The 27,079-nt window shown below is 38.4% G+C and overlaps 2 protein-coding genes across 6 annotated transcripts in view; one reads left to right on the top strand and one right to left on the bottom strand.

The window, feature by feature from the left end:
• The window catches only part of SCRN1 (secernin 1), a 36,981-nt gene extending 16,820 nt beyond the window's left edge, over positions 1-20,161 (top strand). For both annotated transcript variants that reach the window (XM_062569267.1, XM_062569268.1), the window contains exons 3-9: positions 454-635; positions 7,693-7,895; positions 10,859-11,053; positions 12,602-12,767; positions 16,684-16,864; positions 19,418-19,577; positions 19,851-20,161. In XM_062569267.1, coding sequence (XP_062425251.1) covers positions 454-635; positions 7,693-7,895; positions 10,859-11,053; positions 12,602-12,767; positions 16,684-16,864; positions 19,418-19,576 — 1,086 coding nt within the window. In that variant the 3' untranslated portion in view covers position 19,577; positions 19,851-20,161. The remainder of the gene's footprint in view (positions 1-453; positions 636-7,692; positions 7,896-10,858; positions 11,054-12,601; positions 12,768-16,683; positions 16,865-19,417; positions 19,578-19,850) is intronic.
• WIPF3 (WAS/WASL interacting protein family member 3) overlaps positions 15,530-27,079 on the bottom strand; it is a 44,238-nt gene continuing 32,688 nt past the window's right edge. For 3 of the 4 annotated variants that reach the window (XM_062569264.1, XM_062569265.1, XM_062569263.1), the window contains exons 6-8: positions 26,143-26,289; positions 25,390-25,491; positions 15,530-15,591 (exon numbers count right to left, since the gene is read on the bottom strand). In XM_062569264.1, coding sequence (XP_062425248.1) covers positions 15,542-15,591; positions 25,390-25,491; positions 26,143-26,289 — 299 coding nt within the window. In that variant the 3' untranslated portion in view covers positions 15,530-15,541. Of the gene's footprint in view, positions 15,592-22,482; positions 24,408-25,389; positions 25,492-26,142; positions 26,290-27,079 lie in introns of those variants that run through there. The other variant, XM_062569266.1, reaches the window with a different exon arrangement.

Raw genomic sequence — 27,079 nt, 5'->3', positions numbered from 1 at the left:
GAGGAGGCCTTTTATGTACTTTATCCAGTTATTGTTGTCATGACATGTACTGAATAAAGTGCCCAAGACTGTACCTAGGTGAGATGCTAGAATTGTTTGGTGTTGTTTCCATGCACAAAACAACTGATGTTTATTGGAAACAGTACGATCTACCTACTGCTATTTTCTACTGTGTCTCTAGTGCTTGGGTTCTGCACAACTCTCTGAAGCCTGTAACTGTCAAAACAGATGTGTTCTCCCAGGCTTTCTGCAGCATAGAGACATAAAGGTCAGAATGTGACAGTTAAATATTGTTTTTTAAAATTCCCCACTATCTTATACTGAAGCTTCTATTCAAGATGTTTGTGTCCTGTCTGTGTGTTGAAGTTTTGAATTACTTTAGTCACAGCATTAAATGAAGTTTTTGCAATTCATTTGCTTTTTCTCTTCCTACTCTCCCTTCCCTCAATGTAGTGCACATATATTGAGATTGAGCAGGTGCCGAAGACTCATGCTGTTGTGCTGAGCAGGCCTTCCTGGCTTTGGGGAGCAGAAATGGGAGCTAATGAACATGGAGTCTGCGTAGCTAATGAAGCCGTTGTGACCAGAGAACCAGCTTCTGAATCTGAAGCCTTGCTTGGAATGGATCTTGTCAGGTTGGTGGCTTGCTGAGTTGTGACCAGCTTTTAAACACTAAAGGTTTAGATGATGATGATACTGGGTAACAGTTTTGGTGCTGGCATTAAGAGGTTTTCAAACAATATAAGCAGTGGACTTGTCTAGGCAGGACACGAGGCACAGCTGAGTTAACGTTTTAAAGTACTTGGAATTTGAAGTTGGCTACCCAGAATGTGCTGCTTCAGTCTAAAGTGAGCTCAGTAAACCTACCCTGTCTATGTACCCTACGGTCTAGCACTCTCTATTTTGACAGAGGAGAGAAATGATGATATAATATATTGTTAGTAAGGAACTGCTAACTAATTTGTAGCACCAGATTGCTGGTGTGCCCTACTCTCCCCTCCTTTAAAACAGCCTGCTCCAACCTAAAAAGCTCATTATGGGCCTTTATCCAAGTGTGGGCATAAACAAGCTACTGTTGCCTTACTTCAGCCCATGCATTCCAATAGTTTGCTATTGCCCTTATTTAACTGCTGGCAAACAAACTCCTGGAAGCTTGCTTAGTGGAGGCTGGCTGCCTGAAAGGCTTGCGCTGCGTTATAAGTCTCAGCCTGCATGCTGAGCTTGCAATGAAGAGAATTCAAAGGAGGGGATGGGGAAAAGATGAAAATGAAAGAACAAGAGGACATGGTGCAAACTCACCACAAAGGGAAGGGGAACAAAGGAACTCACTTTACTTTAAAGGGATAAAGAGATAGTTATTATTTAACCAAATCAATTTCAGACAAGCAAATTGAGCCTACTGAAATTTGCCATAAGGTACTTCATGAGCAAGCTGAACAGTTTCAGAACCATTCTTATTTTTGTTAAGAACTAGTAAAAAATGGAGGAGTCTCTGGATGACTAGAAAAGGTTAAGTATGGTGGCTGTCCTTGAAAGATTGGGGGAAAAAAACTTGGGGTCATAGACCAGCTTAACCTCAGTTCCTCGGAGGACAAGAAAAACCCACTTAAATATGAAAGAGAGAACATAATTGCAGTGCTCTCTGTTAGTCAAGAAAAATCATGCCAAATCATTCTATTTTCCTACTGTAATGAGATAACAACAATTTTTATGGATAAAGGATAGGATAGATATCTTGACTTGTAGGAGGCCATTAAAACCTTAGAAGATGTTCTCATGAGCAAGATGGGAAGCATGGGTAGATGAAATTCCTGTTAGGTGAATAGCTGCCTGAAACTGTGAATGTAAAAGTTCTCCGACTCTAGTGAAATCTCTGCAGAGATGCAGTATCTAGTTCCAGTTGCCACAAATCAAGAGGAATGTGTACTAGCTGGAGAGAATGCCGTGAAAATTGGGAAGTATGATCACAGACCTAGAGAATCTGATCCATCAGAAAAGCACGAAGGAGTTGGGGTTATGTTTCTCTTTGGTATTTTCCTTAAACTCTGTACACTGATAGTATCTACAGAGAAGCTGTACATGGATGGACTAGTGAATTTAATTGTATTGAAGGAGACAATAGATTGGGGAGTTTATTTAAGAAAATGTAAGACAAGCTTTTCTCAGGAAGAAGGATGTATAAGGTGACTTCCCATGCCCCTCTACTACTGTTCTCCTGGAATTTTAACAAATCATCGTTTTAGATGAAACATTCTGCTTGTTTTAGTCACGACTATTATAGACTCAAAATACCGGTTAACAAGCAAGTAGATGTGTCATCCAGCAGCTCTAGAGGCACCCACACTAGCAAATCTGGAGATACCCAAATAAGGAGAAACTGGTCATGAGCAACCTTTGAGTTACCTGTGGGTATTATTCTCCCTCCCCACCATCTTATCTGCAGAACAAATTGTATCTTAAAGGTGGTGAGTGCTTCAGGCAAGGAGGACTACAGAGACATGTTGCAGAGTACCATATGGTTCCAGCCAAAGTGATTCTCTCTCACTGTGAATACGTGGCCAGTTGCTTTAAACTTACCTGTATTGGATGACCTTATAAAATAGAGTTCTGCAGGTGGCTAAGAAGAGGCACAGCTGGTGCCAGCGGCCTCATTGCAGTCTGTATGATTGATTTTCTACTTGATAGCTCTATCACTCAGGATTTATTGAAGGAAAATAAATGCAGGAGCTTCAAACCTGCATAAACCTGCATAAACCTGCTTCAAAATGCACACCCTTGGTGGCCAGACTTTGTTCACACCTATGTGTTTGTCAGACTTCTGCATCTATAGGTCAGATCTTAGTTGAAGGATTAACAGTAACACTTTGTGTGGGCATGTATGTCTTCAGCTGTTTGGAAAAGAAACTGAAAGCTTCATGCTTTGAAAAATGTTCTTCAGAACAGGCATAAGTGTCTGTTCAGGAGTGTCATTCAGATTGTAGAGTGTTAGTTTTACTTGGGTGCTGAGGCTCCCCTAAGACTTTGCTTCTACATTCTCTTGAAAGTGATTGATCTTTTCATTGGGGTAAAATTCTTGTCTCTCTGAGCCTGTCGACAGCTTGTCTGAAATTGTCACTTTTAAGTTAGGATTTAAAATCCAGCCAAGATAGGCAAAGACTGTAGGTGGGTGTTTTGAGAGCACGTTCTGTTGAATAGGCCAGAGGCATCTAGCAGTATGGCAAAATAATTCTGAAGTCAGCATGTTCTGCTGTTGAAATGAGAAATTGAAAATTCATCTTGCAAACTCACGGACAAAACTTTGTTTTCCTTAAAGACCGTGATGGACAGGTGTGTATATATATAAAGGTATATTTCATGAAGTTCTTAGCTTGTTTAGTAACTGCTGACTTAATGACTAGCAACAGTACGCTACCTAATATGCTGCTGTACCTGAGAAGTAATTAGGTATCTACAGATCATTAGCTTAATAGCAGATCACAGCACTGTGTGCCAAACATGGTTCGGAATGATTTGGAAGAAATGGATGAAGACTGTGTGACTGACTTGAGGGAATGAAGGTAGAAGTTGTTCCTATTTTGTACAGGCTGGTCTCCATCCTGGTTTAAGTCAAGAATATGCAGCTAGTCACAGCAGATAGGAAACTGGAAAAAAAACAACACAAATTTCTTTCTTTCTTTTTCTTCCCTGTTCTAGGCATAGATTCAAAACCTGGCTTTAAAAGCTGCACCAGCGTGGCTATGTTAGTTAGTTTATTGGAGTGTTATTCAGGTGTTTTTTCTAATGTGGCTGCAGTTTTTTTGTGGGTGGGGGGCCACAGTACCCCTGTAAGGCATCTGTTTATTTAGGGAAGTACGTTCATGTGAAAAGAGGGTGTACTGTTTTGCCTATGCTAGTACAGTTAGAACAATGTTATCATACAGAAGATATAAATGAAGAAAGCTGTTCAATATGCCCTTATAAACTGAGAATCCTCTCTTGAAAAGTGATTTTAACAATTTCTTTCCTTAGGTCAAAACTAAACATTGTAGAATGTTGTTGTCATGTATGTTACTTCATTTGGAAAGGCTGCACTTGTAACTGAGGATTGAAGTGGGAAAGCTTAAGAAAATACTATTTTGAAAAGATTATAATATGATCTTATACTTTATTGGAAGTGCTGAGGTAGTGAATTGTACTGAGTCACTGAAATTTTCTTAATGAATAATTCAAGATATCCTACCTGAGAGTGAAAACTTTTCCTCCAGTGGCCCTTGCAGAGTACTCTGAAATACGTTGGTGGGAAGGTTGTGCTGCAGCTACCCAGGACGTGGATGTCAAGACAGTTGGCAAGAATTATAACTTCATGGAGATGAGCTGTGTAGCTGCTGTGCAGAGTGGTTTTTTTTTCCCCCCACCATGTCTGAGTGTTTATTTTCTGCCCTTTGTGACTGACAGACAAGAGCACCCAAGCAAAAGCAAAGTCTAAGTCATTTACATTTTACATTTAGACTGTAATTCCTGGGACACCAATGTCAGTCTTCCTTCTGTGGAGCTATATACAAATGTAGCAATTGTTGAATTTCTTACCTTTCAAGACTTCTACAGGCTGCTTTCATCGTTAAACGCATACAACTAATGACAAGCACAGAGGTGATGCAACTCAGTGCTCTTTCCTCCCTTAGGAAATGGGAAGTTGTTTTAATAAGATGATATGCTATTGTTTGAAATACAAATACTGCATTTCCTAATTATCAATAGTTGCATTTTGGAAATCATTTGCATGGGATAATTTACAGGTCTGATTTGGACTCTTCTGGTTAGTGTTTTCATCATCAATATAGATCTGGCCGCAAGGTGCCTCAAGAGATTTTCATTCCATTTCTTCAAGGCAGAATCCAGTCGCTCTCTATAGCTTTGTCAAATCTGCTCTTGTACATCTATTTTCTTTCTCCTAAAACACCCTTGATTTGTTTATATTTCATTTTAAATCATGTTCTTTTCAAAATGTGGTCCTTCCTTGTTCAGACAAAAGCAATATCTTTAACTGAGCCACAAATCTCATAAAGTACAGTGCCCAAGACTGGATTTCAGCTGAGTCGGTGAGCAGAGCAGAATATTCAAATTTCTTGGAGGTTATGCTTCTGTTTGTTAATTATGTATGTATAACGACTAGTATGGTGCCTGTTTTCTTTCTTTTTTCTTTTTCTTTTTTTTTTTCCTGTCATGGGATGCCGTGACACTGATCTAGGTTTACCTTCTGATAGATGACAACTTCTATATCTTTTCCAAAAGAGATTCAGGTGATTTTAGGTCATTTATTAACAGCCTTGGTGAAAACACTGAATGGCAAACCAAAAATGCTTGAAGAGTCTGCTTATATTCTTCCATTTTGACATATACTAATGTTCTTTGGATCCTGCTTCTGCTCTTTGGACGTAGGTAGTTGGTTGGTTGTTTTTTCCTAATCAATTTTGCACCTACTATGTATTCTGATCTATTTTACACTTCCCTAGCTTGATTAGGAAGATGTCAGTAAGCTTGCCAAAATAGAAAATTGTGGATCCTTCCTTGTTGACGTATCCTGTCATTTTGTTTTAGCAAGAGATTAGATGAATTTGAGACTTGTTTCTAATAAATCCATGTCAGCTGTTGTTCTTTTGCTGTGCTGTTACTTTCGTTATTTGTTCCCACATCCCCTTCGCCCTCCTTTGTTCCTCTGAATAGAACTAAGTCATCTAGCTGAATGTTGTTTTGATTTCTCTCTCCTTTTAAAAGTGGGTCTCATGTTTATTGTATGTAAGACTGTTGATTCCTCAGAAGTAAAGAAAGCTAGATTGAATTTCAGAGGAAGAAAAGTCTTAATTGAAATAACTGAAACAAATAAGCTGGGGAATACCAGGATCCTCATCATTAGAAATTTAAAGTGGAAATTTAGGCAAATCACTATTGGATGATGTATAAATATAACTGATATTTAGTATAACTAAGTGACTCATGGTCCACTTCTGAAAGCAGAACAATTCATAGTACTTCAATATGGTATTCTGGTGACAGAACAACAAAATTACACATTGTAAAATGTGGCCTGATAACACAGTGAGTGAAGAAAGGCTTTACCTGTCTTAAGCCAGTGACAGCCTTTGCACTTGCATTAGAAATGTGTATATATAAGAGGTGGCACTGCTTATGGAAGCTACAACCATGGCGCGGTTGCAGCATCAGATAATATGCTATAGAGTAGGCCTGTGAGGCCACACAACTTTTTTTTAGAGATGATATATATGAGAGTAAACTCATCAGCTCTCTTCTAATAGCAAAGATAATGCCAGTGTTTAATCCTGAGGGCAGAGTCTTAGCATGTACCTTTTTTTCCTGTGTTTAGTTGGAAAACTGCAGTATGATGTGTTAGTCATGTATGGTTGTGTTCTTAGGCTGACTTCAGTGTTCCTCAGTTGCACTGAAGATCCAGGCCATGTATCCAATTATTTACTAAGGCCTGGAAATCTTCTGGGAAGTGGAGTCCTTACTCCAAGTATTCCATGCTAGAAGCTAAATAGGACTTTCTTGAAACATAGAAAAGTGGTCTAGTTCATTCTTTTCCAGCAATGTGATTCTCTGGAAAGTGAGAGTAAACACCAGCTAGCATAACTACCAGATGTTTATAACCCCGTAAGTCAACATTGCTTGATGGATTGTTGAATTTGGAATGTCTTCATTAATTAAATATAAACATGCCCCAAATTTGTATTTAATTGATGTCAATTTTCTTGATGAAAAGATTAAATAAGACCTCTCATCTATTGCAGTTAGTATTTTTTTTTCTAGTAGATAATTACTTGATTTTCTATGCAGTTTATGTATGCTTATTTGTGTGTCTATATATACGTGTGTGTGTATATATCTATGTTATATGCAAACTTTTATATTACACATAAGAAATGTTAGACTTTTATTCTGAGCTGATTCTGTATCTGAATGAAGTCGTCTTAGCATCTGCAATTTTATTTTTGTACCTGTTTCAAGCTATTCAGATTCTGTTTGGCAAATAACATATATTTTTGGATGTGGGGGAAGGAAACTTCTGCAGGAAGACTGAAGTGTGCCTATGCACAAATACCTCTGTCTACAGTACACAATAAGCACTGTGTTATGTCTTGGATTGGTTTCTGCATTGTGTGTAACATACATTTAGTTTTCAAAGCATGATGAGCAATTAAGTATTTGAGTATTGAAAAAGAAGTTGTAGATAGCTGCTAACACTGAACATTACCAGAAAGAAGAAGGGAAGAAATATCAATTTTTAGTTTTCCAATCTTCTGTATAGAAGAGGTAAGCTTATGTAGTGGTTATTTTAAAGGCCTTTGAAATTTGTCCTTCAAATTCATTCTGTCTGAGAGGGATAAATAGAACACTGCACTCTTAAAACATGGACTAGGTCATTCATCAGCAATTGCACTTCAAAAAAATTAAATACCAGCTGTGATAGGCCTAAGGATGAAGAAATCAATGTAGGAAAATAATATTTTATTTGGTTTGTTTCAAGTTTTTATCTTGTAGTTCTATCAACTCATTAAAGCAAGGATTTTTATGTCTGTCAAACTTGGCATGTTGGTATTTTAAAACCAGATCAGTGTTGCTGTCTAAAATTAGTAACCCATGAAGACCTCACTGTAACATCTCAATCTGGATCTCTGTTCTACCCTTTTCTACTAGACTTGGCCTAGAAAGAGGAGCAACAGCTAAAGAAGCATTGGATGTAATTGTTGCTTTGTTAGAGGAGCATGGACAAGGTGGAAATTATTACGAAGATGGGAATTCTTGCCATACTTTCCAAAGTGCATTTCTGATTGTGGACAGAAAAGAAGCATGGATACTAGAGACTTCTGGGAAGTATTGGGCAGCGGAAAAAATCACAGGTTAGTTTATGACTCACAGCAGGCCTCTTTATAATTACAGCTATTTATAATAAAAGGGCAAGCTAGCTATATACAATCATATGATTGGCCTTAAGTCATGGAGTTTAAATAAGTGACTAACTTGTGCAATTATATGGAGAATACTGAGTAAATCGTCAGTTTTAGCCTTCTTTTGTTTTTGTACTGCTCCTTGTTTTTTAAGTGTTGATTTAACTTAGTATCTTCTATGAAGCTGGTCAGTATGTTACCTGTATACATAAGCTAGGTAATAATCATTGTGCTTGAATTTTTATCTTTGGTAACTAGAACTGGAAATTTGGAATGTGTCAAGCATCTTTCAGTGGAAATAATTCACAAATTGTTACTTGCAAATCTAAAATATTAATAGCAAAGATTGCACATAGATAAAATTGAACTGGCTGGTGCTTTATTGCAACAGAGGTAGGCCCCCCCACCCCCATTTCTTATCCAGTATTGGAAAACAACACTTTTATACTCTTAAAACTTGTAGGTGGTTTCTCTTTCTGTATGCATGAAGCCAGAGCTGTCAAACTTGTTTAGCTATACATAGACTTCTAGTATTCACTGGCTTGATAGCTGAACTTACTTAAAACTTTACCAGCAAATATGTGCTGCTTTAATATAATATGCTTTAATATATATTTAATGTAATCTGGTTACTGCTTTTAGTTTTCAAGGAAACTATTTTTCAGAAGAGTTGGATTTGTTTTTAAAACAATTGCATTTGAATACATTGGAAATAGTTTAAGAGGATTTTTATTATCTATACTGTGAGCTATAACACATCCATTCAATTCTATTTTCATTTCCCCTTTATTCAAAGTAGGAGACAACAGACGAGGGGAGGTGGGGTGCTTAACTCCTTGATTATACCAAAGCAAGGGAATAACACCAGGCTCTGTAATGTTGTGTAATGGCTTATTGTCAGTTCACGCTATCAAATGTGAAAATATAAAGCTTGTATTTTTGGGATAGCTGCAAGATGGAGGAGATATTCCCTCACAAATAGATATCCAAGATTAATAATATTGTCCTGATGAAACTCAAATTCTGGGAAATCAATAATGTCAGCAATACATAACCACATCCTTCTTCCCAGCAAATAAATTCTTGCCTTTATCTACTTCCTACAGCTTTTTGAAATGATACTACAGCATTATCCTCTCTCTCTCTCTCGCTCTTTTTTTTTTTTTTTTTTTTTTTTTTTTTTTACCTGTATGTTTTTCTTTGGGAGTCCCCCTTGAGTAGCAGATCAAATTGGTTGCATCCTGCAGGAGACGGAAACTAAGGTTGCCAGGAGGGAAGGGAATGGGTTTTTGGCTATGTACGAACTCTAAATTTAATACTTTATGTTCAAAATGTTCCTGTTGCATCCATAAGCATGGCTCTTAAGCTTGCAAATGAGTGCCTAAACACATTTAGGGAAAATGTGGGAAACAGGGAAAATGTGCCATTCCCCAGCAGTATAAAAACAATTTTTTCCCCTGACCCTGTTATCAGAGCTTTTTAATAATATTATAGCAGTAATTCTGTAAAGCTTAAGGTGAATGAAAATCAAGCAGCTTTTTTTTATTGTAATTTAAAGACAAACACTTTTACTGTTGTTCTTCCTAATCTGAAAAGAGAAATTTATTTTCTTTTGCTTGATAAATTCCTTTTTTTGGGGGGAGAGAGGGTAGCGAGCAGAAACATGAAATATCAATTTACCTATGTTGTTAAATGTAATATTTAAAAACTTGCTAGGAGTGCCTTCCCTAGCTTGATATGAACACAAATATTCCTGTCACTCAAGTAAGAAAAATTCTCTGAAAGGTGTGCTGTCCAAAAGTGTGAATCAGAACAAATTGTCAGTGACCTATTATAAGTCAGAACTGAATGATAACAGTAATTCTTTTGCAGACTGATGCACAGGACTTTGTAGCATGGGTTTCTGCTCGTTATTTAAATTGCATTCATGGGGTGCTAGAAAGGCAAGTTTATTTCTGTGGAAGGCAGTATTGATAACTTTTGCAAATACTGGTTTTGTTTCTGTTTAAGAAAATGTGCCAAATTCCAGAATCTGGTTTTATTTTAGTTTGCAGATTTACTTTATCAGCTCTTTTCCTGGCTTCTGATGCATGTACTTTCTTCTCTGAGGAATATCTACAGCAGCCACTGTTAGTCATACTGTGGATGTATGTATATAAGCACTGCAGTAGTTTTGGGAAAAGGAAATCAAGACCTTTATTAAAGGTTGCTTACTATTTATTTTTACTTCATGTCATTTTTTACCATTTATAGAATCAGTGAAACAATCTATATTATTTCACATGAAACATTTTTAGTTTAACCATGCTTTATCCCCAGTAGATTAAAAATTAACTTCTTGAACTTAAGGCTATATTTTGCTGTTTATAGCTAGAACTGTTTCTCAATTGGTAAGCTTAAATAGCTTTTGAAGTAGCTTCCAAATTAAATCTTCAATTTTGGGGCAAAGAATATTCATTAATCTAGATGCAGCTATGTTGGAATGTATTTTGAAATCAACTCAGACTTAAAGCCTTTTGGTGGTGCTGCCTTTGGATGGACTTAAGAAAATATCGTTAGAGAAAAGATTAGGCTTGTGTGCCCTTAACATTGTAACTATATCCTCTGGCAGTTAGAAATTTCTATTACTTTAGAATCAGACTGTATGAGGCGTGGAGCGATCATGAAACTGCTATATTGACTAAATGGCACTATTAATCACAAGGCAGTGTAAATGACTAAATGTGGCACAGAGAATTGAGCTGCAAAACCTGCAGTTACTGATTACTCTGTGTATGAGTAGTTACCCAGTCATGCTAAATGTACATCCTAACCAGTGATTTAATGTATTTCCTAATTGCAATTATTTTGTCCTTCTAGCTTCTCCCAGAAAAACTGTATTAATGATCTCTTGTGATATGTGGCTGTTTCTATAGAGGGTGTGAAATGCATTTGCAATCAGCTTTCATTAACTACAAAAATTGATGCTGAGCATCCTGAGCTGAGGAATTACGTGAGAAGTCAAGGCTGGTGGAATGGAGACACAGATTTCAATTTTTCTGAAGTATTCTCTCTTGCTGATGACCATTTAGCCTGCTGTTCTGGCAGGGAGAGCCTAGAAAAGCAAGGTGGTAAGTGTGAATCATTCTGTGTGCGCGATGGGGATTGTAGTGACTATCTCCTTTCTGGAACTCAGGCACTCTGTGCAGAACTACAAGTGGTTGAGAGTAGCTCTATATGTAAACCATGTAGAAAGGAAGACCAGAGCTAATGGCTGTCCCTAGACTTGCCTCAATTTAGGGTGAAGCCATTAATCTCTAACAAGGTCAAGGTTCTAAAACAGGATTACAGTTCTAAAATTACTGTTATTCTGGTATGCATGATGTGCCATGCATGTGTGCTTTAGTGTAATTATACGGGCTCGTATCGGAAAATATGGCCTCATACATGAAATATGTTTGGTTAAGGAAGAGAAATGCTAGTGACTTCATTTTTCATTATCAAGCAGAACAGAGTTATGAGAGAAGATAACGGGCCAATTGCCTTCAGTCAAAGGAAGGGTTTACTTCCAGACCAAAGTTCACTAATGACTTAAGAGCACTGCATCTGGCCAAAATAGCTCTGAAATGACTGCAGCTTGCAGCAGTGCATGACTAACACACATCTGCTCTTTCATGTGTGAAGAATGGTACAAATTATTTCATTTTCTTAAAGACTTCAAGTAAAGATGTGTATTTACTAAATGGTTAGCATTTTCACATATTAGCAAATGTCAAGGAGAGTCCAGTGGTGAAATGTTTACTGTAATACAGACTTCCTATTAAGGCTAAAATTGGGCTGTGGTTTGAGTCTGAGGGTCAGAAACAGTAATTCTGAAGAGGACCATAACTGAAAGGTCTTAATAAACCTAGGTTGTAGTACTAAAACTCCATAGGACTACTTCAAACATGATTATGGCTACAAATCTCTCAGATCGGCTGGGCTATTCCATATCCCTTGGTGGCCTGAGGCACCCACACTTGGAAGGGTTGGTCAGCTCAGGGTTTGAGGAACTGCTAGGGAAGAGGCCCTTGACAAGGAATTAGTACAAGGAAACATGTAGGCACGTGGGGAGAAAGTTATGATAGGACACGTGCAGGAAATAGCAGGAGAGCAGGGAATTCTCATAGACAGCAGTTTGAAGAAAACCCTCAGCGTGCAAGTCTGCCGCTGTAAGATCATGTTCACATGAGACAATGTCTCACAGCTTTGAGAGAGAGCTAATGGTAATAGATGAGAAGTGGGAGATCAGAGCGCTGCCTGCTGCCATGCTGCCTGGACTTGGCTAGAGGTAGCTTCTTCAGGAGAAGTGGGTGTTTTATGAAGTGATGTGTTTACAGAGATCACAGAAGCAGTATTACAGACATGATGGCCTTCTATCTGAAAGATATCTTTTTAATGAGATTGCTCCCTATCTAGCCATTGAAATGCCTAAGTCTTCATACTGTTCTCTTTTACTAGCTAGGCAAGTTAATTCTGGGCTTACACTGTTTAAATAAAAACTGTTAATTGGATTTGTGACATGCTCATGCTGAGTGTCATTGCTCTTAGTAGGCCTACAAAGCCCATTCAAGTTAAAATCTTTCCCTGGGGTCTGAGCCATTGAACATTCAGCAGTTTTTTTTCCTCTCCTCATATAGGTCACATTTCTGCACAAACTATGATTGATGTCTTGCGTGATAAGGACAGTGGTGTCTGTGTGGACTCTGAATCTTTCCTTACTACAGCTAGCATAGTGTCTGTTCTGCCTCAGGACCCTAGTTCTCCGTGTATTCATTACTTTACTGGCACACCAGACCCTTCAAGGTAAGCCACAGCATTGGCGAGTCTCCTGGGTACAGAGTAGATGATGGGTTGAAAGTTATTAAACAAATCCTGTTATCAGAATTGAATAAAAGAGAAGTTTCTCTGCAGTCCTTTCTGTTTTCCAGAGGCCTTTTGAATCGTGCCAACAGGGTTGTCTCTAGTCTAGAAAACTGTAAGCTCTGGGAACCCATAGAGTTGCTCCCAGTACTAGCCAAACCTAGAATTATGGTAGCACAAAGGTATTTTGAAAAACAGTTACAGTCACTTCCAAGTAGCTACTAGGGAGCTACTGTTTGCATGACATTTCCTTTCCTGACAGCCCAAGACAGGATCTTTCCCTTGATGCATGCCTTATTTTAAAAGAGCTTTCGTAGACTGGAACCACTTTCTGCTGCCGAAGGAGGTCTTTGCTGCCTCTTGTAGCAGTCACCTTAGCTTGAGAGACGAAGGGATGTATTAGGGGGTGCAAGGTCAAGAGAAGATGTGGCCAGTGGACAGATAACACCAGTGTCTTAACAAAGAGGCTTAACAGTCTAACTTCCATGCCAGGCAGACATGATTAGAAAGACATCACTTTCTATTGCATCCCATTAAACTCAGACAACACCAAATTGTGCCCAACAAATGTTTTCTAGGGACACTAGTCTGGTTTCTTGGGTTGAAAATGTGCTATGATTGTGTAACCTGCAGCTCACAGAGGCCATATTGCTGTATGATTGAGAGGACTCTTGAGCTTTAAAGCCTCCGCTATGAAAAGACCAAGTGTAGGAGTCCACTGGTTCTATACCAGAGATTGCAGCCTGAGACTTCTCTGCTGTTTTTTCTGTTGAAATAGAAACCATTTCTTTTTCAGAGCTGTTTACTACTTGTGAAGAGATCTATGGATTATTTCACATTAAAAGATTTCTAATACAGGATTTGGGGCAGTCGGAGGGGAGGAGGAGGAAAGAACTTTAGCTAAGGATTTGTGGATAGCAGCTATTAGGAATCATTAGCAGAGCCTTCTGACAAGGCAGACTAACCCTGAACACAGCCCTCTCAAATACCCTGCCTGTCATCTTCTATCTACCCTTTTGAGTCTCTAGTTTTATTTTTTTCAAATTATGGGATGTGTTTGTAGATCTTGCCTGAATATAGATGAAGTAGAAATTTTGAGTGAACATGGGAAAAAATGAAAGCTACTTTGGCTGATTTTTGGTGAAAAAGTGTGCATTCCATCCAGTTGGTCTGTGGTTAAGTCTATATCTGCTTTGCCATTTCAACTTGCTCAGTGTGCTAGCTTTGGTCATCAAAAAAGGGATTTGCAATAGAAGCAAGTCCTTTTAGTGTAACATCTCAATTTAAAAAAAAATAGGCCCGGGGAGGGAGAGGGGTTAAGTTTTGCTCAAGGAGTTAAAGGACATTTAAATTACTTTGAATTGTGCTTATAATTTAAAAAACAATGAGCTTCTGTAAACTTCAAGGTTTTTCATTCTTTAAAGTGAAATGAAGACAACTCAAAGAAATTCTGAATTACAGTCCTTTCACTTAGTTGCCAGATAATATTATGCAGCTCTTGTTTTCTAGATCCAGATGTTCTTGCTCTGTCAGTACGTAATAAATACAGAATAAAAGTACTGGAACTACAAGATGTTAGCAAAAAAAAAGCACAAGCATCCAATGTACAGGGTGTTTCCGGATTAATGTGACACTTCATTTATTTTTGTCAGGAAATGTTTTTTCTTTTTTGTGCATTGAATGAGATCCTTGTTGGGGGAAGAGAGGGAAGTCAATGGAAATTCTTTAATTTGCGTCTGGCCTAAAGGCCAGTCAGTGACGCCTTGATGAAAAGATATCTTTCTGCCGTCAGATTAAAATCTGAAAAGTAATAATTTGAAAACAAGACAACACTTTGTATTGGCCTTTTTTTCAAGTCACCTTATTTTTGCTCACTAGGCTATAAGTGCATAACAGTTTGATTAATGTTTAGGACACTAGAATTTAAAAAGGCAGTATAAATCTAATAGCTAACATACACTTCCTAACAAATGCACTGCACTGCCTACTGTTTGTGTATTTATAGTATATGTTAGTGCTTCAAGCGCATGTTCTAACCAGAAATGCGGTCAGTGGTGTGCAATCTGACGGCCCTTAAAATCCCCGTGTTACTAACCTGCAATTTTAAATGGATGCCACTGGAGCTGAAGGAGAAATTTGGACTGCTGCCTGAAGTCACGGCATTTAGAATAACTGCAGCTTAGGGAGGACTATACTCGAGTCTGCGGCTGCCTGCCAGTTGGGTTCTTGTTGAAACAATAAGGTTGTGGACCATTTCAGTTACCTCTTTTGGACAGGTGGGTGTAAAATTTGAGCAAGTGAAGTGCCAAACTAGTAAAGAGGGAAGCTAGGTAGCCTCTAGAGGCTCTAGGTAGCCTTGTATGAGAAAAGAATGTTAATGAAGGAAAAAATTTGCTATTCCCAGATACACCAAGTATGTATTTTAATGGAGCGACAATTTCCATTGCTTTATGATGCCTTCTCCTGAAAGCAGGAAAAGAGATAAGAGAATTCATGGGCCAGATCATCAAAGAATTAATTATCTTGTGCTTTAACCAGAATCCACCTGGCATTCACAGAAATTAAACTAAACCACTCACAGTTTTTAAGGAGATATGCCACTTGCATTGAGGTAAAGAGGTTATGGTGAGAAGGACGTGGTGATCTTGAACAGCTGACAGTCATTCCTGAGACTGATAGCAGTACGATGCATCAGGTGCTGCTGAGTGCTGCGGCAGTCAGTCATCCCCAAAGGACTTCCTGCCCACCTTGCGTAGGGAACTCGAATCTGGTGGGAGGGAAAAAAAAACAAAGAAAAAAAAACTTACTTGAGGCCTTTCTTGCTTAATTTTATGCTCTAATGCATTAAAAAGGCATTATTTTAACTGCAGATAGTGACTCATGCTAACTCTTAGTCAGCAAAGCTTCCTGACAGTGATGGTAGCTGCAATGAATCTGCTGACTGTGTGCAGGCAGTGGTTGTTAATCATGCTTTGCAGAAGTCTCACACTTCTGGCAGCTTTTTTACTGCAGAATGTAGGGTGCTGTATCGATGTATATCTAAAAGGAAGGCAGCTTCCACATGCATTTGGGAAGACTCTCCTCTCAGGTTCTCAAGAATAAAATCTTTGATTCCCCTTGCCCCTTGGAAGATGCGATCTTCCCTATAGCTTAGAACCAAATTGCCATCTGAATTCTGCTTCTGAGTTCAGATCCAAGCTCAGTGTTGAAGTTACTTGGGAAGTGTCACGATGGTGATAGCTGTGTCTTTATTCTTTCCTTGACATAAGCCTCTTTAATGCTGCTGGTTTATACACCAAATCTTCTGATACTGAGCAGGCTATGTAATCTTCTCTGTGCCACACAAGCATGTGTATGTGATTTTTAAATTCCTGTCTTTGAGTGATTTATGTTGGCAAAGAACTGGCATAGAGACTTCAGCTGTAGGGACGCAAAGAAGCTTGGAGGTGCATGAGCTTCTGGACTCCTAAGATTTTTTAGTAGTCCATGGGAATTATATCTGGGAGGGAGAAGGGGAGATGACAGTGCAAACAGAGGAGAAAAAATGATGTGGGGCTGAACATTGAGACTTGCACAACACACAAACTTGGAAAGTACAATGCTAAAGAAGTAGTGGAAGTAGCATGAAGGAGAGTAAAGAAGCCTATAGATTAAAAAAAAAAATGCAATACAATAATTGGCAGGCATAGTTCATGTTTATTTTGCTTGTGGCCAGTACCAACTTGCTAACCGTGTTCGTGCTGCTTAGCATTTTCTATGCTGTTCTCTGTGTTGTTTTAAAATACGCTAGGTTGAAGAGTTGGATAATGTACAGAAAATCTCTCTGATTACTGCAAGCAGTAATTCCCATTTCTTTCAGGTCCATATTTAAACCCTTTATTTTTGTTGATGATGTCAAATTAGTACCAAAAGTGCAGTCTCCTTCTTTTGGTGGTGACGATCCCGCTAAAAAAATACCTCGATTCCAGGAAAAACCTGACCGCAGGCATGAATTGTACAAGGCACATGAATGGGCCCGATCTGTCCTTGAGAACGATCAGGTAAGACTGTGGGACCTGGAACATTTTATAATCTTGTGGAGATTTTCCTAAACCTATCTATATAAGATTTGATCAAAAAGAAACAAAAGTTTTGAATGGTTTCATGACCTTGATTCTTACTAGTAACATTTTCCATTAAAACACTTACAGATCTCATTTAAGGAAATAAATGTAGATTACTAGCTTTATAATTTACTTTAAGGTCACTCATTGAAAAAGAAAGATGCATCCTGGTTAATGTTTTTCCATACTGCTGTAATCCAAAAAGAGTTCTCTGAATATTCTTAGAATTCTTGTGGGTTCATCCGAAATGATGCCTTCTGAAGGGGAAAAGATTCTACATAGTTTTTTTCAGTTATCCTGTGAACATTGCTCTGCTCCATGACTTTCCAAAAGTGAAAAGTCATAAACTAATAAGCTGATTAACTTGTACATATGTGTGGCAGCAGGAGGAGAGATGGGAAAGCTGCAGGACTTCCTTACAAATTCCAGCACATTGTTCAATACCCATTGTGCACCAAGTCTTTCTAGCTTGGTTTTTGAACGCTGGATCCTAGTCCAATGTGGGATATGGAATAACTTGCACATCACAATTTTTGTAAGTCTTAGTTCAGTGTGTACATTTTTATTACTTTGTGAAAATTTAAATGCCGTACAAGAAAAGGACATTTTTCAATGTCATGCAACAAGTACCTGAAAACCTTCTAGCACAAAATTCTTCAGTGGTGAACACTTATGGATGCTTTGTGAGTCAAAATCAGCTTGTGATTCACTTCACTCATGGAAATAAACAAAAGCAAGAAATGGATTATTTGGTCTGCACAGCTTTTCCAACTGATATATAACTTCAGCTGTCATAGTATAAGGAGTCCAGTAACTGTTCTTTTACAGTTCCAATTACAGTTGCAGCAGTAAACTGAATAACTGATGATTAAATTGAGTATCTTTCCTTAAAAAAGAAGAAAAAAATTAAGTAGAATATGTTAGCAGTCACTATAATATTTTAATTCTAATTATGTCAGGATGAAGGCTTGGGTATCCTAACCACGCACTCTAACTTTACTGCTCTTGGACTTGTGTACTTTTCATCCAAAACATTTTGTGATGTGGCTTAGTTTAAGATAATGGCATCACAGAATTTTTATGCCCTCCTCCTTAAAAAAAAAAAAAAACTTCAGTTTTTTTATTTGAAATACTAAATACTTTTTGTTCTCTTCAATAATGCCTAGGAATATGGGAAGGAGGAAGTAAAACAGAGGGAGAAAACATGCAGGACAAGCCAGTCATGCTAATATTAGTATTTCAGGCAAGCTGAGCTATCACAGCACTCTTGATTTCCTGCAGAATTCCTGTTGAACAGTGTTGACTCTGCGTGTTTGCGCAGGTCAGAAATTTGCTGAGATCATAACACCATTCAGACTTGTCCATTAGTGATCTAGGAAACTATGGTAACCTCTGCTAGCAAGACTTTAATTGAAATGCGGTTGTGGGTAGATGTAGTTTTAATTGTCTAGAATAGTTCAGTTCAAAAACTGTCACCTCTATGGTAACATTGAGTCAATGGGCATCTGTTTCCCATAGCGTTTGTGAGTTTGTATGAGATGCTGACTCAGGGAAACCTAGTAGGGAATCTCTGCAAGGGACATTTTAGCTGGTAGGCTTTTCTCTATTAAAACAAAAAGCATCACAGTGTGGCACCAAAACTGACGCCAGAAAGGGAATTGTAGTTTTAGCCAGGCTTTATGCTATAAAAACTGGCTAGCTGAGAATCTAAAGCTTAGCTTAGGTTCCCTGATCTTTTTGCAGAAATGCCAGTTTGAAATCCTGGAGAGCTCAGAGAGAGCTCAGAGCCATCGTTTATTCTAAACCTCATGTTTCTGAAATTCAATTTTGAAAGCTGCAAACAAAACAAACTGCACTTCTCCATTAAAACATCCCCCCCCCCCCTCGCCCCTCCGAGAAATTAAGACTTTAAATTCTGGATAAAGCAAAATGGTACTTTCTTCAGGAGTAGATTTCCTACCCAGAAACATGGAGAGAAGTAAGTCAGAATGACACACACAACCTTCCGTATTATCTGGAGTTTTGCTGCTGTTACATTAAACATCGTTTCAAATCTAATCATTATCTTTCAGATAAAGATGGTGATCTGAGCGATACATGTGTACATCCTATGAGATGTACAATCTTCAGGACTTCTAATCTTCACAAATAGTTCTGTTTGCTGGTTTGCTAGCTTTACTACTTTCTCATGTGTATAATTCTTATACCCTTTTCTGCTCTCTCTCTTTCTCTTGTTCTTTCTTCTCTGCTTTAAACATGGGAACTGCTTCTTTGTTATTGCTCCTAATATACAGAATATCAGCACTGTTGCTCTTGGCCTCTGACTGTCCAAAAAACTATTGGTAGAAATAGTGCATATTCAAAAAGGCTTTTTTCCCTCTCAACTTTAAAAAAAAGATTTCAAACATTCCCCATAATAAAAATGAATAGTAAGAATGTTTAATGGGCTAATTTAATGGTTAATTCAGTTTGGTCATCATCTGCCTTTAGGATAAAGGTCAGAAGCTGATGAGGATTATGTTAGACCTTGAAAAACAAGGCTTGGAAGCGATGGAAGATATCCTTACTCGTACAGAGATTCTGGATGCTGCTGAAGTAGTGGATCTTTTCTATGACTGTGTTGACACAGAACTCAAGTTCTTCAAATGAAGTAAGCAAACATTTTAATTCTTTAGGTACTGAGTTTCTGGTACCAACAGGTATCAGTGAATGCAAGATGTTGGATCTAATTCTGGGCATCCTCTCCCTATTTTACACCAAACAAACGGTCTGTAGGATCAGGTCCCAAGCAACCTTTCTCCATCAGTGCATCTCACTGGATTGTCTCAAAAGTCCCTTTCCCCTATGTATTGCAGGCAATGTTTTTGTTTTCAATTTCACTGTTGCTTGGAATCTATTTTAAACCAGTATTATCTCGTTTCAGCCACAGTGGATACTGTTAGCCTTTTCACAGGAAGACTGCAAAGTTCTTCAAGCCTTGAAAGACAAGTCTTCACACTTATGAATTTGCAGGAAAAAAGCATTTCTAAAGGAAAAAATATTCCTTAATAGCTGTATCTGATTAACAAATTGCTTTTCTTTGTCCAATCATGTGGTGTTTCTGTTTGTGTGTATGTATATAGTGAAAGGAGAAAGTTACTGACTGGTCCAGTTACTGTGTGCATGCTGGCTAATTTAGTACAGAATGTTTAAATATGTATGTTGGGCAACCAATTAAAGCAAAGATTAACTTCATCAGGATAACTGCCATATCGTCATTGAACGCAAACTTTTTTCTCTACGGCTCAGGACTAGGCTTGTGGCAAATCTAACATGCATTGTATTTTTCTCTTCTTGATAAATCATACAAAGAATGGTAGAGTTGAAATCCCTGTTTTAAAGGGGCTAGGAGGTAAGTCCTGGTTCTTAAACTTGCTGTACTGCCCTTGTACTGCATCATCTTGATTGTACTGACTCAGCATCTGACATTATGCCTGTAAAAATGACCAGAATTAGGTCCCCTGGCGGAGATTTTGCCTTTACCTGCTCCCAACTTGACGTAGCAGCTTGTGTGTTTGTAACATAGCTGGATACTGCTGGGTGTGGTGGGCTGAGCCGGCCGGGACAGGGAAGGCAACTGCCTATAACCGACTGACTCCTAAGGCACAGTTAATAAGGTACCATTTATATATGAACTACACTGCTGGAACACTTTGAGCGAACAGATGCTGGGTGTTGGTCTATACCTGACTACTGTGTCCCTGTTTTTGTCTTGGTACTGCTCAACGGTTCCTCGCCATCTCAGCGGGGAGCGTACGTGGCTGAGGAGTATGTTGAGTGCCAGTGAGTTAATGATGAATGTGTCTGCAGCTGGGTAGGAGTAGAATTGGCTGTCTGACTTCGCTTCCTTATCTCCAGCGCAGTTCTGCAGCATGCTTTCCTTTCTTGACAGACTGACTGACAGACTTGATTTTTTTGTGTTTTTCTTTTTCCAGAAGTGAAATGGGCAAATACTTTAAGAATGAAACTGAGAAACACTGGGTCCTGTGTCATATTCTTTTTTTTTTTTTAAGGGGAGGAGGAACAGACAAGAAGTCCATGCTTTTAATAGGTAGAAACTAGCACATGGAGTTCAAATCTGTCATTGTTCAGGAATGGGGATGGTGACAAACCACAGACTTTTAAGGAGGTAAAAGGGCCTCTAGAAGGCAACAACATCTCAACTTGAAACTGTGAGGGAGCTGTGCATCAGGGAAATGCAAGTACTGTGGTATTGTCATACAGAATTCTCACACTTTTTTTTATAAAGTTGTTCTGTTCAGACTCATTATTTCAGTATTGCCTTATATGACAATACAGACAGTTGGAAAATAAAGTATTGAGCCTGTTCACTTGCAGAAATAAACATGAAGATATTTTATTCTTGATGACCTGCTTAATTGTGTTCTCGCACATGGTCCCATCTCTCTACTGCAGGAACAGCTGTAGTGGGCCCTATCTGTCTTAACAATTTCAGCTTTCATGCCTAGGTATTCTGAAACTGGAGCCAAAGGAAGGGGAAAATAGGCAAATAAACCCTAAAATTTAACTTCTCTTCCTAGCCAGAATAGTGACTGCAAGGAGCACTCTACATTTAGGAGGGGATCATCCTGGATGAAAAAAGCTGAAAGAGCAGTGTGCTTTTGCTACCTGTTTACAGTTAAGTAAATGGGTTTCCCATGAAATTATCTTGCAGAATGAAAGGGTGCTCTGAAAGAAAATAGTCCTAATCAGCATTTAACATGTAAGTTAAACTTCAAAGCTGCTTCCCTAGTTGTTGCTTGCTCTTGCTCAGCATCGCCATAGGAGAAGCTGGGTAGCTGTGAACAGGAGAGAACAGGGATAAAAATGATTGTCCCTGCCAGAGGACAGATTAGGAGACATCATTTCACACTGCTCTTCTGCACAGTTCAGCCTTCCAACCTTTGGGAGCTGGAGAGAGGCGAAATGTAATAGGAGGGTGTTCCAGCTAACAACAACATGTATCTTATTTGCCTAGTTCTTAAGAGTAGAAATGAAAAAAACCAAACATCTGCAATCAGCTTGTGGGAACTTGTCCTTATTGGGAACTGTTCATATGACAAAAACAAAATTTTGGCCCAATGATCAGGCAGTGAGTTTCCAGCAGTAAGTTGTTCTTGCTTCAGTTGTATAGTGCATTTTAAAAAACAAACAAACAAACAAACAAAAAAAAAAACAGTGGGCTACAGCAACATGCTTCAGTGTAATCACTAGTCTTGTAAGTCTGAGAAAATCAGAGCTATCTCCATGGCCTGAAACTTCTTCTGGTCTTGAGCGTGGCAAATGCACTGGGTACACAGTGGGATCAACTCCCATGGGGTTACAGCTAGTGTGAGCCTGTATACCCAGGTACTAGGAGCTTCTGAAGTTTCAGTGGATCTTCAGCAATGGGGATAAATAACACTTCACTACATTGTATAAGCATTTTAAACACAAATGTGCACAGGTTTTCCAGTTTAATCTCTAAAAGGCATTGTTTGCATCTAAAATACCTCTAATCATAATAAAAACAGGAGTAAAATTTTTCTTCCTTTAATGTTCAGACCATCTGCCAGAAGATACCTGAACAGCTTTAAAATCCTTATAAAGGTAGTTGTTATTACACAGCTGTGTACAAGTTTGAAATACAGATAAGAACCAGCAATATTCATTCTTAATAGTACTTTAACAAAATAAGCTTCAGTGCAATATTAAACTTTAGCAGTTGTTTAAGAGAAGCAGTATATGTGCTGACCCCTGCTTATTATCACATTTCATGCATACTGATCAACTATAATACTGGTGGAAGAAAGTACTGGTTAAAGCATCACTATTTTTTTTTTAACATGAAGAACAGCCAGGTATCATGATAGGCTAGAAAAAAGATGAATAACACTGCAGAGTCCTATGAGTGGAAGAGCTTCAAAAACTTTTTTTACCCTTACATCATCACCACACCATGAGCATGCATAAGGGTAGAATGCATAAGAGTCGGCGCATAGCTGAGCTGTTGCAAGGATTAAGAGAAAAGCAGAGAGGTGTAAGGATGCAGTTACCTCTCTCTCCCAAATACTGCTGTTGAAAGACATGGCAATGGAGAAGGATCTTTACCTGTTGCCAATGTTTATTACAGCTGCTGACAAAAGGAATTTAAATTATGAAAGCAGTATCTTAACCTTAAATAGCCTGACTTACTTAGTATCAGGCTCATCCTGACATTATTCACACTCTGAACTACCTAGGGAAAACTATAAGGAAATATTTTGCTGGAAACAGACAGCTGATATCCAGATCTGAATAGTGGTGATCCAAAGACCTCACCACTAGCTGCCCATTAAAAGTGGAAGCTCGAATCTTGTTCTCTGCTAGGCTGTTAATTTCTCAACCAACCAACTCTATTCAAAGGAACAACAATCCACAAAGTGGATTCCTTGTTCCATGTGTTGTTTTGGACAATGAATCCTCATTGCTGCTCAGTATGAGTGAACACTAGTAGCTTCACTTGCTTTTCTAAAATGTGGGTGTTGTGCATCTTAGTTAGGCTCCAAAGGGCTTTTTCTCCTTGTTGGGTAAAAACGGCTTGTCACATTCATGGTTAATATCCTATCCACCTTGACAGTAGCAAAAGACATGTGCCCTTAAACACATACTTCAGGGCATGTGTATTCACATACACGCACCCCCGATTCCCCTTTTTTTTTGCTTCCAGTAGAACTTTATCCAGTTTGGAAAAGTTCTATTGTCTTTGTCAATTCCATAACCACTCTGCCTGGTTGGGCTTCTTCAGTCATGTTCACTGTCCTGTAAGGCTGTGTGATCAGTAGGAGGTAGGCTCAAGAACAGCTGCAACCCAATATCATCTCCTTCCTCTTTGTGCTCAGTGAGAAAAGGATTGTGGGCCCATCTGTTGATGAAGGTGCCATTCTGCTGCAATTTGAGGATAGGCAGAATACAAGAAACAGAAATATGCAAAGAGACTAAAGGTATCACATTAATTTTTGATAGTTCACTGAAAAACAGCTGAAAAATAACTTCAGAGGATTTCTAAAATAAAAAGTGATGATGGGAGAGGGATGAACAACAGCCATTTAATGCAAAAAGTATACTTGAGGTATCATGTCAGCCATGATTAAAATGAGAATTGTTTGAACACTACAAAGAATTTAAAGCGTTAGGATGCTCTGCTTAAAAAAAATCCACATACATACAATAATTAAAAGCCTATGCTAACATTCCTGTGGTGCATAGGCTAGTTTAAAAGTGTCATTTAAACTTCTCTTCCAGTTTATAGAAATGTTAACACTGCAGCACTTGCAATTCAAATATCTCTGTCATTGTAAAAGGCACCCCCTTGTGTTTCATATATTATCTTGATCTTCTCCATTTTTAATACCAAGCCAAAGCGCATCAGAAGACGCTTCTCATCTCACATGTGTTCTTAATGGAAGATTTTTAGAAGGATCTGTAAATAGATAGGACAGGTTTAATCAGAGGAAATAATAAATACATATTTTGGATACAAACTTTGGATGTAGTTCCACAGCAGTTAAACAATCAAGTAAGGAATACTGCATTTATCTCCTCCTGCTCTTGAACCATATATATTGCACACGCTTTGTAGCCCTTTAGTAAAAAGTCTTTGATCAGATCATCTTGCTATACAGTCATAACAGTACAAGTGGAAGGACAGGAGGTGGAACCACAGCAGCTGATTTAGACTGACTTAAGCTGCTATGAAAAGCAGTGCAAAGTACATTGACAGGGAAGAACTTAATGAAGAGCTGATGATAAATAGTTGAGCTAGTAATAAAGAAAATATGGGGTTTTATAAAAAGCAGAATATAGGCATGAGATCTTCAGGCACCTTCAAAAGCCAGTTTTCAAAGCTGTAAGTGTGAACTTCTGCTCTTCCGGCAGTGCCTGATACTAAGTTTCTAAGCTAAGCACAAACAAAGCAAGCTTCTGTCATTCCCTGCTGCAGAGGTTCAGGTACTGAGCGCCTTTGCTATTCCAGCGTGTAAAAACCATGCTTAGGATTTCAATCAAAACATGTGATGGAACACGTGGATCAAATATAAAATTTTCTATAGGTATAACCTATTTATTTAGCGATTTCACAAGTTTATGAATAGAAACCAACTCACTGGAGTTTATATTACGTTGTTTTCAACTTCAAGGCACTCCGTAACTTAATGCAAAGAATATAATTAAATCACATGTAAACCTGCTTCATCTTATTTCTTCATACTAATATTTTAAAATGAAAAACACTATTACTGAATCTGGTCTTCACTACCACTGTAACAAATCCCCATTTTCTTCATATACAGTTAGCAACTAGTAGCAACCTATTGTTCATATTAATACTGATCTGCACTCTTTATTTTCACTCCCTGTTTTTAATGCTATTGGATATGTATTAGACCTGATGTTTACACACTTACCTCTAGCTATCTTGCTGGGATAAATTTTCTGAAATGGCTTGAATTCATCAGGTGGGGGGAAATCTTCCACAGAATGGAAGGTAAATTTAGATTCAAAGTCATCTGGGAAGTTTCAGAGAAACATTAGTCATTTGTAAGTGGTTATTAAAAAAATATTTGCCACAAGTAATTTCATTTCAAAATGCTGAAGAATTTTCCCTTGCATTTCATAGTGGCTCACTCCACATAAGCAAACTGGAAAGGTACTTTTCTGGCTTGAATTGCACACACCATCTTGGTACTAACTAAAGTAAAGCTGGCTACTGTTACAGTTTTCTACACTGATGGTGTTGTGGTTGATTTATGTATTTTTAGGTCATTTTAAGGAATTTGTTATAAACAAGAATGAACAGTCAATTCACCAGACCCAAAAGCAGTTCTTAACAGTTTACATTCTACAAGATTGAAGCTATTAAACATCCATGAATGTTTTTAAGAATAGTCATGTAAGCACACTATAGAAATTTTTCACCATCTTAAAGAAATTTGCCTGTAGTGTGTACCCTTCCTGTCTTTTGGATAGTTCAAGACATTTATGCAAAAACTTTAACATTCTCTCATTGTACAGGGCTGCACAAAGTGTTTCTGTGTGTCTAGTTATGCTACACTGTTCTTGTCACAAGAAAGAGTTGAGTTTTTAGTGGGACTGAGACACAAACTTTTGTACTAAAATCATTCAACTAATACTAAAAGATCTCATTTAGATAATATTACCAATGATATGCATATTTCCATTTTTAAGGTGTGAATAAGGGTCATGAACTGTTGTCCAGGCTAAGACTCCAGACTTGCTTGTAAGTTCAGTTGTTGGTGATCTTGCTGGTGGCTGTGGAGGGGTCATTAGCTTCCCAGCACCAGTTCCTTAAAAAGAAGAAGCAGAGCAGCACAAAAAGACCATCACAACTTAGCAAAACTAATGGTAAGCTTTGCACAAATACTAGCAGTGTAGAAGGAATGCAGCATTTCATGCAGAGTTACCTACAATACCTACTGTAGGGTACTGCTGGTTGCCAAGCCTGGCCATGGCTTTATAGCATCAACCTGGGCTGGTGGGGAGAATTTGATCTGACTCAAGTGTGCTGTGTCTAGTTCTGGGGAAAGCCTGACAGTCTGAAATTTGTTTTTGTCTCTTCTGGAGGAGAGCATTTTTCAACTTTCACATGAACATAATTCTTTCAGAAAAATTGCTAGGTAGTTATCTCTAAAACAAAAACATTTCATGGCACTGTGGCAGCTACTCAGTGGAGTTACCACTATTCTTATGCATTTCACTCAGCAGCTGCAAGAGCCTTTAAAGTTTACATCTTCAGTGCTGCCCTACCACATGAACTGCCTAAGAGCAGGGGAGCCCAGTTAGCTCCCTCAAAGCTGCTTTTCCCCCCTACATAGCCAACAGAAAGGCAAACATCCATCAGGAACAGCCAGTTTGACAAAATAATAGTTCATTAGGCAATCCTTGAGCATCATTAATCACCATCTCTAAGCCCCTGATCTCCTGTACTTACATGGCCTTTCCCATTGCTGTCAAAGGGAAACAATAATCTTTCTCTCGACATGTGGCTGCTAAGATGCAGGGTACAGAACATACTCTTATGTTCCTTATTAAGTAGCTGTCTGTATTTCTCAAACCCACACAGATCTAGACTCTGAC

Source organism: Rhea pennata, chromosome 2 (assembly GCF_028389875.1).
Source record: "Rhea pennata isolate bPtePen1 chromosome 2, bPtePen1.pri, whole genome shotgun sequence".
Classification (NCBI taxonomy): domain Eukaryota; kingdom Metazoa; phylum Chordata; class Aves; order Rheiformes; family Rheidae; genus Rhea; species Rhea pennata.
The sequence above is the reverse complement of the archived record's forward strand: the minus strand, read 5'-3'. Positions and strand labels throughout refer to the sequence as shown.